Source organism: Trichomonas vaginalis, chromosome I (assembly GCF_026262505.1).
Source record: "Trichomonas vaginalis G3 chromosome I, whole genome shotgun sequence".
Taxonomy (NCBI): domain Eukaryota; phylum Parabasalia; order Trichomonadida; family Trichomonadidae; genus Trichomonas; species Trichomonas vaginalis.
Window position 1 is genome coordinate 16,205,544 of NC_067203.1, and position 16,392 is coordinate 16,221,935.

Here is a 16,392-nt window from a genome sequence, read left to right on the forward strand (position 1 = left end):
ATTATATTGTTGGCCCGACTGCAAATGAAAATTATTGGATCTCTCCTGAAAATATAGACAAATCTTTTCAAAAAATGTTGGAATATACGAAAGATGTTGATTACAAGTCAGAATTCATTGGCGAATGCAGAAAATTTATCAAAATTTTAAAGAATCCTTCATTAAAGTTCGGCACACTTAATAACTACGCATTAAACAAAATAGCAGATAGAATACCAAACATTGTTTTAGGATTGATGTATAATCCTGAGTTTGCAGATAATGTTAAATTATTAAATGAATTATTTAGAGTATACTTACTAATTACTAGTCATCATGAAACATACTACTCAAATCTGAAGCATGCATACGAATCATCCACGTATTCTTTCGAAGAAGAAATTTATCATTTTAAATACAACTTAACTACGTATGATGGCATTAAAAAGAAGTTTAATCCTGGTCTATTAAAGCCAATCTTCAACACTACATATTCAAGAGAGTACGAAAAAAACATAATCGAACAAACTTACCCTCTTCGGCTTTTTATTCGAGCATACGCTCTAATTGAAGACATGCCGAACATTCTACAGTATTTTGCGTACATGGTTCATATCAATTGTGTCTCAAATGAGTATTGGTGCCGAAAATTTTTCAAAGAAGTGAAAAAACAAAATTTAGAATACTTCCCTTTCCTTTTAGATCGAATTACTCCAACATTCGAGCTTGTTGGAATGAAAGAAGTCTGTGAAGCTCTTAAATGGGCTCGTTCTCTCAACTCCTCATCGAGTACAAATGCTTCAAAAGATCTCATTTCTGCATTGAAAGAATTTTATTGTGCAACTGATTATTATCACTATGATTACGGATTTAACAAATTTGAAGATGAAGAATATGATGATACACCTTATTCTATTGTTTCTGGTAAGATGTATGATGCTTCCATTGATCCAAATAATGAAATACTAAATGACGATGATTCAAATTATGATGATGAGGATTATAATGATTCAAGCAAAGAAACTTATTACTATGATGATGTAGATTATAATGCTGATGATGAGAATGAAACAAAAGACACTTCAAATGAAAAAGAAGAACTTTAATTAATTAAATTTTTTGTATGATTTATTAATAAATAAACTATTTATATATAGAAGTTTTCTACACTTGACTATGTTCTTTTAAGTCCAATGTTCTAAACATTTGAATTTAATGAAAGATATTTCGATGTTTAAGGATGCACTTACCACTTTCTGACTTTAATTCAATTTTTTTGACACCCAAGCTTTATATCCCAATATCCTAAGGTCAAAAGTTAATATATTTTGGTTAGGAGAAAGTAAATATAAATCATTATATAGTACATAATCTGGCTGCTATACTTTTCTGCTATTAAAATAAAGATATATTGATTTTTACATAGCATGTCAGACAAGTGGTAAGAAATAATCTGATTTCAATTCAAAATTTCTAACAACGGGCGTGAATCATCAATGATACAATTCACGCAAATGGGCGGAAATTTGGATTATACTCAACTGGGCGGCACTAAACCCTTCAACAACTGAAGAAATTTTATCAATTGATATAAATTTTTATTAAGTTTGAATTTTTTTAATATTATATCCAGCATTTAACGCCATGTTCATCTTTCATGATGCACTGACCACATGAGATACATTTCATCTTTTTACCTTCACGAAAGTGTTGGACAACATGAGTATCAGCAATTGTTGGACGTCCAAGAGAGATAAGATCTGCACCTTCGTTTAGTGCCTTGATCATTGTCTCTGCTTTTCTTATTCCACCAACAACTGCAATGGCAGCCTTTGTTGAGGATCTCACAACAGGAAGAGTTGGAATGTTATAGCCTTCTTTCAACGGAAAGTCCTTACGACGCATAAATATGTTTGTCGATCTTAATGTAGTTGAAGATTCCTGGAAACCACATGAAACTTCCCATAAGTCCATCTCTGGAATTGCAGCCATTGTTGCGGCCAAATCTTTTGGCATTACGCCAGGATTTCCTTGTTTACAGTCATCTCCATTGATCTTGATTCCAATTACAAATTCTTTACCTGTTTCTTTCCTGATTGCATCAACAATTTCTACAAGAATCCTTCTCCTGTTTTCTGGGCTGCCACCGTATTGATCTTCTCTGTGATTTGTTATCGGTGATAAGAAACTAGATATCAAATATCCATGAGCACCATGAAGTTTTATTCCATCTACACCAACCTCTTGAAGACGTTTTGCACATTTCCTATAATTATCAATTACTTCGGAAATCTCCATAAGAGTCATTTCTCTTGAACCTTCCTGGAATTTTGAAGGTCCACGTGGTTGTTCACCTGTGAACTTAAAGTTTGTATATAAGCCAGCATCGCAAACTTGGAATAATGTTTTGGCACCAACCCTGTGAATGTATTCCACAGTTGATCTCCAAGCCTCCGCTTGTTTTTCATTCTCCATGCCGCCTTGGCCCTCACAAGCACGTCCACTTCTTTGAAGGTAAAGGTATTCTGGAATTATAAGGCCCATGCCACCATCAGCCATATCTTTGTAGTAATTTAGCAAAGATTGTTTCGGAATTCCATCTGCATCGCAGCCATTCATGAAAACTGGAGAGCGCATGAACCTGTTCTTTATTGTTATGCTACCAACTTTGACGGGAGTAAACAATTTGTCCATTCCTTTTTAAAAAATGAAGTAAATTTTTATATTTCAATTTTTTGTGTAGATAAAGCAGTTAGCTGGACAATCGTAAACTATTCAAATTTCGATAGAGGGTATTCAATTTATACAATGTAAAGTAATGACCGAACACTCATTCGAAAAAAGAATCACACTATGGAATATTGATTAAAACTTAAATCGATTATTTTGCCTCAAATTTTTATTGAACTTTCACTAATGAAGAATTTTAATGAGTTGATATCAATTCTATACTTGTAAGCATAATTTCAGAAACGATTTTTTCTCTTTCAAGATTTTTGACAATAATTTTTGAGGAACAATTGAAATTTATAAAACTCTGTCAATATATTTGGGATTAACATATACTGTGATCATATGATTTATTGCTCTTGCAATGATTAACGAATAGAACGTGATAGAGAATTCTAGAAAATGCAAATTTCAATCCAAAAAAAAAATTATCAATTTTAAATAATTATCATTAATTTTATTTTGTGTATATTTAATATGAATCATTAGATCATGACCATTGCCTAAATTCAATAATTTAAAAAAATTAATCAAATTTCAAAAATTACAAATAAAAATGAATCTTCAAATATTAATTCCATATTGGATTAATATCATAATATTTGGAAAATATAAATTTTGCATTCAGCATCAAGAGAATCATTTTTGATTTGCTAAAGTTTTCTATTCATTAAGAACTTTGAGCTCTCGTATACTATTGTTTTGAAGAGGTTAATAAGAAATAACCAAAAACAATTTGTATATTCCCAGACACATTTACATCTACATCAAAAACTAAATTCTTAAAATCAGGTGATTTATTGTAAAAGAAATCGAGATGCTTAATAATATTGTCAAGCAAACAAAAACTGATCATAAAGGTTGACAGATGTGTTACACCTTTAAAATCACATCAATATTTTTTAAATAATAGATCTTTATAAACTCTATAAAAAAATAAATAAAAGATAATAAAAAAAGCTTAATCTTTTTTGATTTCTTCATTGAGGTAAAGAGACTTTGTGAACACAATACCTCTGTTTATCAAAGGCCTTGCCTCTTTCTCTATGTATTCTGCGAGAGATTTGTTTCCGAAAATGTCAGCAGCCTTTGAAACTTGTCCAAGTAATTCGTCCAATCTCTTGATTGTTCTGACGATTGATCCTTCGTAATATGTCGGATAATCCTTCATTATTGACTGGAAATCAGCACCCATTGCCCAACTCTCAACTAGTTTCACGAAACTTGGATTGAACTGTGACATGAAAATTTCTTTGTCCAAGGGAACACCGCACGCCAAACTCATGTCTGCGATCTTTGACGCTGTGTTCTGAAGTGTTTTCCATTGGTCTTCGTATCCTTCGAGATCTGGTTTGTCATTCTTTTCTTCGCTGATGAAACAAGACAAAATAGAACAAATCATTGATGCAGAGTATTCAGGTTTTATCCAACCATTAACTAATAATTCAGTAATAACAATTTCATCACAAGAATTAACTGATGCAGCAACTCTTCCTTTCAATGTAATTACAACTCCTTTTCCTTCCATTGTTTCAACTTCTTCAACGAAACCGAGTTGTAACAAAAGCTGCATCATTGCATCCAAATCTCCTTGGTTTGCGAGTAATTCCATATCAGAAATCTTCTTGTTTAATGTCTCGATTTCATCTTCAAGATTTCTTTTCGTAATGAAATCGTGAAGAGTCTTTTCATCAACATCTCCTAATGCATGAACTGAATCTAATAATCTGTTGTATTCTTCTTCAGATTTAAGATATTCTTCTCTGAATTTTTCATTGCATAAATCACGATGATTTACATTGGAAATTCCACTTTTTGCCATGTTATCAACTGATTTCATTATCTGAGAAACCATTTTGTTGTTCAATGAATCAAAAGAAACAGTGACAATATGTGGAGACACTTCTTCAAACTCTGTAAGACCAACAGAGATCAATGTTGGCTGTGATTTAGCTTTGCTTTTTGATGGAGGAACAACATTTCCTTCTATTGTCGTAACAGCATTCGAAATAACAGTAAGAACACCTTTATGAGGGGGAGTCACCACTACACAATAACCCCACTCCCTTAATTTCACAATTTTCCCTGGGATTAAGAAATTCTTAGCGTTTTCTTCATCAAAAATCATCTTTTTCATTTTGTTTTGGAGTAAACGGAGTTTTTCTTGCATTTCGACCTTGAGCTTTGTCTTCTCTGCATCTGTAAGTTCGATTGCATCTGCTTGTGTCTTGATTTCGTTCAATCTGCGCTTTAATTCAGGAATTTGTCTTTCCATTTGGAATTGGTGGAAAGAAGAGCGCATGATTCTCTTTGGATTGCCATTGGCACTTGTAAGGGAGTTAAGAATCATGTTGTATGTGACTCGGAACTCACTGTTCAATGGCTGAGCACCAGATGTCATCAAAGCCTTCAAATCTGCTGGTGATGGCTCTCCGCCGTAGTTGATGACAACAGCACCGAACTGATCTTTGTTTCTACGGCCTGCTCTGCCGGCCATTTGGATGAATTCCGAAGTATGAATAGTACGAAGTTCGTTTCCATCGAATTTCTGAAGGGAATTGAATACGACGGTTTTGGCCGGCATATTCAATCCCATGGAAAATGTCTCCGTGGCAAACAAAACTTTGATAAGGTGATATTGGAACAAAAGTTCAACAACTTCCTTAAGAATCGGCATGAGACCGCCATGGTGGACTCCAATACCACGTTCAACAAGTCTTTTCATGTGTTTAATTTGGGGAAGATTTCGGTCGGCTTCGTTTGGAATTCTTTGGATAGCGTTCTGGAAGACCTCAGTAACGTAGTATTTTTCTTCTGGCTTCAAAAATGTACGTTCGCCAAGAGATTCGTGAATATTATCGCATTCTTTGCGGCTAAACACGAAAACGATCATTGGGTAGAGGTTGGAGTTGTATAAGTTCTCGATTATTTTGCATGTATGTTGGCCAAGAGCCTTTTTTGAGACTTTTGATTTTGTAGTTTCAGAAGATTTGACTTGTACGCTGCCAAATGTCTTGGAAGCGCCGGCATTCGACTTAACACTTGCGCAGGCAAGAGCAAATTGCTGGTCGTTGATCTCTCCCTCTGCATTTCTCACCATATAAGGTTTTGGCTGTCCTAAAGGTGAAAGATAGAAGTGGAGAGGTACTGGACGGCGTTCTGTGTAAACTACGTGACATACTTGTTTGTGCGTAGTGGCAATCCATTCACTGAATTCGCGTGCATTTGGAATTGTGGCTGAAAGAAATACGAATCTGACATCGTCTGGGAGCATGATGATTGACTCTTCCCAAACAACGCCGCGACTACGATCTTTCATGTAGTGAACTTCATCGTAAACAACCCATGATAACTCACGAATTAAAGTATCTTGCATGAAGAGCATCATTCTAAGAATTTCGGTTGTCATGACGAGTACTGATGCGCTTGGATTGATTGTAACATCACCAGTTAAAAGGCCAACGCAGCCTTTGCCAAATCTTGGTTCAAATTCATCAGCAAGCTCTTTGTATTTCTGATTGGAAAGAGCTTTGATGGGTGATGTATAAACGACGCGTGAATTGTTCTGTAATGCTGAGACAATGGCGTATTTGGCAATAACAGTTTTACCAGCTGATGTGTGTGCGGAAACTAGTACTGATTCTTTATTGTGTACGCATGCTATAGCGCATTTTTGGAATTCATCAAATTCAAAATCGTACTTTAAGTATGGTTCTTCAGGAAATTTGACATCTTCAAGCGTATGTGTACCATCTGGAAGCGCAGCGAAGTGGAGGACGTTGTCACCTTCAATTTCGAACTTCACAGTGGACGCTTGTGGAGCCTTCGGGATTAAATCTTCAATCGCCGAAGATTTCATGAAGATTTTGCCTCTTCCCCTTTATATTTTTAGAAGACCCAATATTTAGCATTATTGCTGAATTTAATATCAATAAACTCGTGGTAATAATATTTGATTAATAATCTTAGAAGGAGAAAAAATAATATCAAATTTCAAAATGAATTTTTATTTTTCGTCTAAAATCAGGAAGATAAAGGTATAGATATGCATAAAATTTCCGAGATAGATATTTCTAATACATGAATTTATGTATTCGAAAGAGTGTTGCAAAGTAATAGTGCAATATCCGTTGCCAATGTGGCCTGTTTCTTCAGATCCGTTAGGATTTAGGAAATTTTGATTTCCTGGTATGGATAAGGCATTATCTAAGTAGAAATCACGACTAACTTTATAATTTTCAGGAACAAAAATTTTTGTCGATTCATTGAGGACAAAACCAGACCCTCCACCGCCCCCAATTCCAAGGCAGCCACCGCCACCACCATACCAACCTCCACCACCGCCGCCGCCATCCCATCCTTGGCCTCCCTTTCCGAAATCTCCTGGAGTTCTTCTGCAAGTTGAACCAACTTTTTCCCCTTCATTTATAGTTCCACCCTTGGCAAAATATGTTGCGTATGAACCGGCAGTATATCCTTCTTTTGCAGCATCTAAACCAGGAATACCTCCGCCATTTCCACCTCTTCCCCAAGGCGGTTCATGGCTTCCGCCGGCCCCCCCGGCAACGATAAAACGTGACAAAAGACTTTCTGTATCGTTCCATTTTCCGCCAATTAAGCGTATATCAGTGGCACCGCCACCGCCTCCGAATGAGGAATCGCCGACATCAGCAATATCTGGTCCGCCTCCGTTATAGCCGCCAAGCGGGCCGCCGTAATTCGGCATGGAACCGATGTAAACAAAAAATTCTGTTTTATTGTATAGATTCAGATAACCTTTGGAGTATCCTCCTCCAGTGATATATTTAGAACTAGCTTCTGCACCATATTTTCCTTGGTTGCCGACGCCACCAGAGCCTGATGCGCCCCAAACTTCAAGAAGATATCTTCCTGGTTTTAGTAAAACAGAATATGGTTGGCATTCAAATTTGTCAGTACATGGATATGGGAATAAATACTTGTTATCGATAAAGTCACTCTTAAAATAGGCGATATTATCCGAAATGAATCAAAAAAATAAAGGTATACCCACTTCTTTAAGGTTATTTTTGGATATGAAGGCTATCTTTACTCAGCTTTAAGCATAAAAATTAACGTGCAGTATTCAATTGCTATCGCGAATAATTTTTACATCACAATATTTTTTTTATTGTCTTTTATATTTAACAACCTTTAATGTATTAAAACCCTTATGAAAAGATTTTTAATTTTAAGTAATTTAAACTAGCGAATTTACCAGTACCTGCGGAAGCCTTTTGGACGATAATATTTGAATGCTTGATATTTAACAACATCACCTGGCTTTGGAGCATGAATCATACCGGCACTGTTGACGCAGATACCAACATGATAAGCTGGGTTGCCATAGTAAGCAACATCACCAGGAGAGCCATTACCTGATTTGCCGCCTTTAGCTATTTGAGAAGCAGTACGAGCAATGTTGTTAATGCCGCATTTGTTGTGGCAGTACTTAACTAAACCAGAGCAGTCGAAGGAATTTGGACCGTTGCCGCCATAAACATATGGGCAGCCTTTCTTTGACTGGGCAACAGCGAGAATCTGGTCACCAAGACCGTTTGACGCTAATTGATGGTGGTGCGTTCTACGAGAGCATGCAAGGGTGAATAATAATCCTAACATGAGAATAAACTCTGGGAGGTTATTATCTGAAATTTGAGAACTATTCACAATTGTTCCGGCAAAATGCCATGATCTGATTTTTTTGATGATCAAAATAAGAAAATATTAAAATGTTATAGGATTAAATAAAAAATGTGCAACCAAAAAATGAAAAGAACAAATAATCGATTTTCCCTCAATAATTCTGATAAATGTTAGATCGTACAGTCAGATTGTTATAGACCGAAAATAGATTTTTTCGGTTTTCTCTTCAAATAATTGAAAGAATGATACTATTATAGGTTTATTATATTATATAGCATATAATCATGCTATAGCCGAAAATTATAAGTTTTGAGAAGATTGAATATAACACAAATAAATTTGAATGTAAGTTAAATTGCTTGTTGTTTTTAATAGGTATTTAATGAGAAATCCAATATTGCAAAATGCAAATTGAATGATTAAAAGAACAGAAAAAGTCATTCTTTTCAATTTCGAATATGTTTCATTGTATTTATAATTATATGGCAAATAAGATATTTAAACTGGATTTTTGAAGGAAAATTCACAAAATTGAATAAATTCAAATAATTTTTATTCAAAAATAAACTAGTTATTTGAGTTTAATACTAATTATCTATTCAAACTACAAAGTTTGTAATTTAAAATATTTTGTGAGATCAGATTGAATTAATTAAAGGTTCTTTTCAATTAATATTAATGACCATATTACGCATTTTCGAACATTCTAAACCAAATATATAAAATGGGAGACGAATGTTAAATTTTCTAGACATAAAGAAGTTGTTTACCGAGTTTTAGCTCTTATCTCTAACAAAAAATTAATTTTTAAAAAAATGACCGAATACGTTTCACAGCGAGAAAAAATAAAAGGCAAGATAGAATTTTCTAGACATAAAGAAGTTGTTTACCGAGTTTTAGCTCTTATCTCTAACAAAAAATTAATTTTAAAAAAATGACCGAATACGTTTCACAGCGAGAAAAAAATAAAAGGCAAGATAGAATTTTCTAGACATAAAGAAGTTGTTTACCGAGTTTTAGCTCTTATCTCTAACAAAAAATTAATTTTTAAAAAAATGACCGAATACGTTTCACAGCGAGAAAAAAATAAAAGGTAAGATAGAATTTTCTAGACATAAAGAAGTTGTTTACCGAGTTTTAGCTCTTATCTCTAACAAAAATTAATTTTTAAAAAAATGACCGAATACGTTACACAGCGAGAAAAAAATAAAAGGCAAGATAGAATTTTCTAGACATAAAGAAGTTGTTTACCGAGTTTTAGCTCTTATCTCTAACAAAAAATTAATTTTTAAAAAATGACCGAATACGTTTCACAGCGAGAAAAAATAAAAGGCAAGATAGAATTTTCTAGACATAAAGAAGTTGTTTACCGAGTTTTAGCTCTTATCTCTAACAAAAAATTAATTTTTAAAAAAATGACCGAATACGTTTCACAGCGAGAAAAAAATAAAAGGCAAGATAGAATTTTCTAGACATAAAGAAGTTGTTTACCGAGTTTTAGCTCTTATCTCTAACAAAAAATTAATTTTTAAAAAAATGACCGAATACGTTTCACAGCGAGAAAAAAATAAAAGGCAAGATAGAATTTCTAGACATAAAGAAGTTGTTTACCGAGTTTTAGCTCTTATCTCTAACAAAAAATTAATTTTTAAAAAAATGACCGAATACGTTTCACAGCGAGAAAAAATAAAAGGCAAGATAGAATTTTCTAGACATAAAGAAGTTGTTTACCGAGTTTTAGCTCTTATCTCTAACAAAAAATTAATTTTTAAAAAAATGACCGAATACGTTTCACAGCGAGAAAAAAATAAAAGGCAAGATAGAATTTTCTAGACATAAAGAAGTTGTTTACCGAGTTTTAGCTCTTATCTCTAACAAAAAATTAATTTTTAAAAAAATGACCGAATACGTTTCACAGCGAGAAAAAAATAAAAGGCAAGATAGAATTTTCTAGACATAAAGAAGTTGTTTACCGAGTTTTAGCTCTTATCTCTAAAAAAAATTAATTTTTAAAAAAATGACCGAATACGTTTCACAGCGAGAAAAAAATAAAAGGCAAGATAGAATTTTCTAGACATAAAGAAGTTGTTTACCGAGTTTTAGCTCTTATCTCTAACAAAAAATTAATTTTTAAAAAAATGACCGAATACGTTTCACAGCGAGAAAAAAATAAAAGGCAAGATAGAATTTTCTAGACATAAAGAAGTTGTTTACCGAGTTTTAGCTCTTATCTCTAACAAAAAATTAATTTTTAAAAAAATGACCGAATACGTTTCACAGCGAGAAAAAAATAAAAGGCAAGATAGAATTTTCTAGACATAAAGAAGTTGTTTACCGAGTTTTAGCTCTTATCTCTAACAAAAAATTAATTTTTAAAAAAATGACCGAATACGTTTCACAGCGAGAAAAAAATAAAAGGCAAGATAGAATTTTCTAGACATAAAGAAGTTGTTTACCGAGTTTTAGCTCTTATCTCTAACAAAAAATTAATTTTTAAAAAAATGACCGAATACGTTTCACAGCGAGAAAAAATAAAAGGCAAGATAGAATTTTCTAGACATAAAGAAGTTGTTTACCGAGTTTTAGCTCTTATCTCTAACAAAAAATTAATTTTTAAAAAATGACCGAATACGTTTCACAGCGAGAAAAAAATAAAAGGCAAGATAGAATTTTCTAGACATAAAGAAGTTGTTTACCGAGTTTTAGCTCTTATCTCTAACAAAAAATTAATTTTTAAAAAAATGACCGAATACGTTTCACAGCGAGAAAAAAATAAAAGGCAAGATAGAATTTTCTAGACATAAAGAAGTTGTTTACCGAGTTTTAGCTCTTATCTCTAACAAAAAATTAATTTTTAAAAAAATGACCGAATACGTTTCACAGCGAGAAAAAATAAAAGGCAAGATAGAATTTTCTAGACATAAAGAAGTTGTTTACCGAGTTTTAGCTCTTATCTCTAACAAAAAATTAATTTTTAAAAAAATGACCGAATACGTTTCACAGCGAGAAAAAAATAAAAGGCAAGATAGAATTTTCTAGACATAAAGAAGTTGTTTACCGAGTTTTAGCTCTTATCTCTAACAAAAAATTAATTTTTAAAAAAATGACCGAATACGTTTCACAGCGAGAAAAAAATAAAAGGCAAGATAGAATTTTCTAGACATAAAGAAGTTGTTTACCAAGTTTTAGCTCTTATCTCTAACAAAAAATTAATTTTTAAAAAAATGACCGAATACGTTTCACAGCGAGAAAAAAATAAAAGGCAAGATAGAATTTTCTAGACATAAAGAAGTTGTTTACCGAGTTTTAGCTCTTATCTCTAACAAAAAATTAATTTTTTAAAAAAATGACCGAATACGTTTCACAGCGAGAAAAAAATAAAAGGCAAGATAGAATTTTCTAGACATAAAGAAGTTGTTTACCGAGTTTTAGCTCTTATCTCTAACAAAAAATTAATTTTTAAAAAAATGACCGAATACGTTTCACAGCGAGAAAAAAATAAAAGGCAAGATAGAATTTTCTAGACATAAAGAAGTTGTTTACCGAGTTTTAGCTCTTATCTCTAACAAAAAATTAATTTTTAAAAAAATGACCGAATACGTTTCACAGCGAGAAAAAAATAAAAGGCAAGATAGAATTTTCTAGACATAAAGAAGTTGTTTACCGAGTTTTAGCTCTTATCTCTAACAAAAAATTAATTTTTAAAAAAATGACCGAATACGTTTCACAGCGAGAAAAAAATAAAAGGCAAGATAGAATTTTCTAGACATAAAGAAGTTGTTTACCGAGTTTTAGCTCTTATCTCTAACAAAAAATTAATTTTTTAAAAAAATGACCGAATACGTTTCACAGCGAGAAAAAAATAAAAGGCAAGATAGAATTTTCTAGACATAAAGAAGTTGTTTACCGAGTTTTAGCTCTTATCTCTAACAAAAAATTAATTTTTAAAAAAATGACCGAATACGTTTCACAGCGAGAAAAAAATAAAAGGCAAGATAGAATTTTCTAGACATAAAGAAGTTGTTTACCGAGTTTTAGCTCTTATCTCTAACAAAAAATTAATTTTTTAAAAAAATGACCGAATACGTTTCACAGCGAGAAAAAATAAAAGGCAAGATAGAATTTTCTAGACATAAAGAAGTTGTTTACCGAGTTTTAGCTCTTATCTCTAACAAAAAATTAATTTTTAAAAAAATGACCGAATACGTTTCACAGCGAGAAAAAAATAAAAGGCAAGATAGAATTTTCTAGACATAAAGAAGTTGTTTACCAAGTTTTAGCTCTTATCTCTAACAAAAAATTAATTTTTAAAAAAATGACCGAATACGTTTCACAGCGAGAAAAAATAAAAGGCAAGATAGAATTTTCTAGACATAAAGAAGTTGTTTACCGAGTTTTAGCTCTTATCTCTAACAAAAAATTAATTTTTAAAAAAATGACCGAATACGTTTCACAGCGAGAAAAAAATAAAAGGCAAGATAGAATTTTCTAGACATAAAGAAGTTGTTTACCGAGTTTTAGCTCTTATCTCTAACAAAAAATTAATTTTTAAAAAAATGACCGAATACGTTTCACAGCGAGAAAAAAATAAAAGGCAAGATAGAATTTTCTAGACATAAAGAAGTTGTTTACCGAGTTTTAGCTCTTATCTCTAACAAAAAATTAATTTTTTAAAAAAATGACCGAATACGTTTCACAGCGAGAAAAAAATAAAAGGCAAGATAGAATTTTCTAGACATAAAGAAGTTGTTTACCGAGTTTTAGCTCTTATCTCTAACAAAAATTAATTTTTAAAAAAATGACCGAATACGTTTCACAGCGAGAAAAAAATAAAAGGCAAGATAGAATTTTCTAGACATAAAGAAGTTGTTTACCGAGTTTTAGCTCTTATCTCTAACAAAAAATTAATTTTTTAAAAAAAATGACCGAATACGTTTCACAGCGAGAAAAAAATAAAAGGCAAGATAGAATTTTCTAGACATAAAGAAGTTGTTTACCGAGTTTTAGCTCTTCTCTAACAAAAAATTAATTTTTAAAAAAATGACCGAATACGTTTCACAGCGAGAAAAAAATAAAAGCAAGATAGAATTTTCTAGACATAAAGAAGTTGTTTACCGAGTTTTAGCTCTTATCTCTAACAAAAAATTAATTTTTAAAAAAATGACCGAATACGTTTCACAGCGAGAAAAAAATAAAAGGCAAGATAGAATTTTCTAGACATAAAGAAGTTGTTTACCGAGTTTTAGCTCTTATCTCTAACAAAAAATTAATTTTTAAAAAAATGACCGAATACGTTTCACAGCGAGAAAAAAATAAAAGGCAAGATAGAATTTTCTAGACATAAAGAAGTTGTTTACCGAGTTTTAGCTCTTATCTCTAACAAAAAATTAATTTTTAAAAAAATGACCGAATACGTTTCACAGCGAGAAAAAAATAAAAGGCAAGATAGAATTTTCTAGACATAAAGAAGTTGTTTACGAGTTTTAGCTCTTATCTCTAACAAAAAATTAATTTTTAAAAAAATGACCGAATACGTTTCACAGCGAGAAAAAAATAAAAGGCAAGATAGAATTTTCTAGACATAAAGAAGTTGTTTACCGAGTTTTAGCTCTTATCTCTAACAAAAAATTAATTTTTAAAAAAATGACCGAATACGTTTCACAGCGAGAAAAAAATAAAAGGCAAGATAGAATTTTCTAGACATAAAGAAGTTGTTTACCGAGTTTTAGCTCTTATCTCTAACAAAAAATTAATTTTTAAAAAAATGACCGAATACGTTTCACAGCGAGAAAAAAATAAAAGGCAAGATAGAATTTTTCTAGACATAAGAAGTTGTTTACCGAGTTTTAGCTCTTATCTCTAACAAAAAATTAATTTTTAAAAAAATGACCGAATACGTTTCACAGCGAGAAAAAAATAAAAGGCAAGATAGAATTTTCTAGACATAAAGAAGTTGTTTACCGAGTTTTAGCTCTTATCTCTAACAAAAAATTAATTTTTAAAAAATGACCGAATACGTTTCACAGCGAGAAAAAAAATAAAAGGCAAGATAGAATTTTCTAGACATAAAGAAGTTGTTTACCGAGTTTTAGCTCTTATCTCTAACAAAAAATTAATTTTTAAAAAAATGACCGAATACGTTTCACAGCGAGAAAAAAATAAAAGGCAAGATGAATTTTCTAGACATAAAGAAGTTGTTTACCGAGTTTTAGCTCTTATCTCTAACAAAAAATTAATTTTTAAAAAAAATGACCGAATACGTTTCACAGCGAGAAAAAAATAAAAGGCAAGATAGAATTTTCTAGACATAAAGAAGTTGTTTACCAAGTTTTAGCTCTTATCTCTAACAAAAAATTAATTTTTTAAAAAAAATGACCGACATACGTTCACAGCGAGAAAAAAATAAAAGGCAAGATAGAATTTTCTAGACATAAAAAGTTGTTTACCGAGTTTTAGCTCTTATCTCTAACAAAAAATTAATTTTAAAAAAAATGACAGTAGGCGGAGAGAGAGAGAGTGAGAGAGGAAGGATAGAATTTTCTAGACATAAAGAAGTTGTTTACCGAGTTTTTAGCTCTTATCTCTAACAAAAAATTAATTTTTAAAAAAATGACCGAATACGTTTCACAGCGAGAAAAAATAAAAGGCAAGATAGAATTTCTAGACATAAAGAAGTTGTTTACCAAGTTTTAGCTCTTATCTTAACAAAAAATAATTTTAAAAAATGACGATACGTTTCACAGCGAGAAAAAATAAAAGGCAAGATAGAATTTTCTAGACATAAAATTGTTTACGAGTTTTACTCTTATTCTAAAAACATTTTTAAAAAAATGACCGAATACGTTTCACAGCGAGAAAAAAATAAAAGGCAAGATAGAATTTTCTAGACATAAAGAAGTTGTCTACCAAGTGTCAGCTGTTACTTATTCTCAATACTGATATAAAATAAAAATTTTATTATTATTTACCCTTTATTGTTGTCATTAAACTTCATTTATTTTATATTATAGTTTTTATTCTTTAGCTACTTGTAAAAATAGGGGTGCTTAATTTTATATCATCATTTTTACCGGATTATTCTTCAGTACATCGATTTGTGTATCTAAAATAATATCATTATCCTTATTCTGTTTTTTCAAAAATTCTTTTTAAATATCTTTTTTTGGTTAGATTACTTTATATTTTTTTGCTTTTATTTTTTAATTTCAAAAAAAATTTGGTGATTGTTCTATTCTGTTACAATTGCATTATCATATTCTAATGAATTATTCATTACATACATTTAAAAAACTTGTTAAAAATGAAATTAAAAAATTATGTTTATTATTACGCTGTGAATGTGTCAACAGCGGTCATGCCTGTATCTGTATCCCATATTTGCCACAACCTTTCTGTATCTGCATTTGTGTATTTCGGTTTCAGCTGATACATTTGATTTGGCGTGTAATTTGTTCCAGTTAATGGATTAATTGGGAAATCTTCATGCGGTGTTATTATTGTACTCCCAAATAAAGGCAGGAATAGCCTGAATGCTTTGGCAGCGCTCCAATGTCGGCCAGAATCTCTCAATCTTCCCATTTTGGTAGGGAGAATGAGAGTCTGTAATGCCGCCATTGGACGCCCCAAAGATCAAGTAGATCTTGAAAGCGCCCCTATTTTCTGAACCGTTGTCGGTCCAGAAACAATAAGGGGCGCCAAATTCAATGAAGGCGGAAGCCGCAACGTTCGCTGTCGTCGCTGCCAGCATATCTGGTATTTGTATACACGCTAGGACTTTGCGGCTAAAATTGTCGATTATGCCATAAATATACTGGCCACGAACACCCCTAAAATAATGAACATCTGCGTGCCAGATAAGATTAGGTGAAAGCGCCAATATCTTACTGCTGTTTCTGGCCCGGCATGCTCTAATCGCGTCTTGGTGAAATGATTTTCTTTGAAGTATCTGCGTACTTCTCTATAAAGATACATCAATTTGTTGTAATTTCAAACGTTTCATTGTTTTGTTTGACCACAGGG

At 31.9% G+C, this 16,392-nt stretch overlaps 5 protein-coding genes across 5 annotated transcripts, besides 2 other annotated features; 1 reads left to right on the plus strand and 4 right to left on the minus strand.

The window, feature by feature from the left end:
- Positions 1–74: 74 nt before the first annotated feature.
- On the plus strand, positions 75–1,085 carry TVAGG3_0995720 (uncharacterized protein; the record flags this gene model as incomplete). The annotated part of the gene is made up of 1 exon (XM_001310759.1): positions 75–1,085. One exon carries the CDS (start codon positions 75–77, stop codon positions 1,083–1,085), a length of 1,011 nt encoding a protein of 336 aa, XP_001310760.1.
- Positions 1,086–1,213: 128 nt separating this feature from the next.
- Positions 1,214–1,243: a mobile genetic element.
- A 349-nt stretch (positions 1,244–1,592) lies between these two features.
- Positions 1,593–2,673, minus strand: TVAGG3_0995740 (FMN binding; the record flags this gene model as incomplete). Its single annotated transcript, XM_001310760.1, has 1 exon — positions 1,603–2,673. The coding sequence occupies one exon, from the start codon at positions 2,671–2,673 to the stop codon at positions 1,603–1,605; it is 1,071 nt and encodes a 356-aa protein (XP_001310761.1).
- Positions 2,674–3,670: 997 nt separating this feature from the next.
- Positions 3,671–6,568, minus strand: TVAGG3_0995750 (ATP-dependent RNA and DNA helicase family; the record flags this gene model as incomplete). The annotated part of the gene is made up of 1 exon (XM_001310761.1): positions 3,671–6,568. The coding sequence occupies one exon, from the start codon at positions 6,566–6,568 to the stop codon at positions 3,671–3,673; it is 2,898 nt and encodes a 965-aa protein (XP_001310762.1).
- A 147-nt stretch (positions 6,569–6,715) lies between these two features.
- On the minus strand, positions 6,716–7,435 carry TVAGG3_0995760 (glycine-rich protein family; the record flags this gene model as incomplete). The annotated part of the gene is made up of 1 exon (XM_001310762.1): positions 6,716–7,435. The coding sequence occupies one exon, from the start codon at positions 7,433–7,435 to the stop codon at positions 6,716–6,718; it is 720 nt and encodes a 239-aa protein (XP_001310763.1).
- Positions 7,436–7,903: 468 nt separating this feature from the next.
- On the minus strand, positions 7,904–8,359 carry TVAGG3_0995770 (peptidoglycan DL-endopeptidase CWLO family; the record flags this gene model as incomplete). The annotated part of the gene is made up of 1 exon (XM_001310763.1): positions 7,942–8,349. The coding sequence occupies one exon, from the start codon at positions 8,347–8,349 to the stop codon at positions 7,942–7,944; it is 408 nt and encodes a 135-aa protein (XP_001310764.1).
- A 205-nt stretch (positions 8,360–8,564) lies between these two features.
- Positions 8,565–9,399: a mobile genetic element.
- Positions 9,400–16,392: the final 6,993 nt, after the last annotated feature.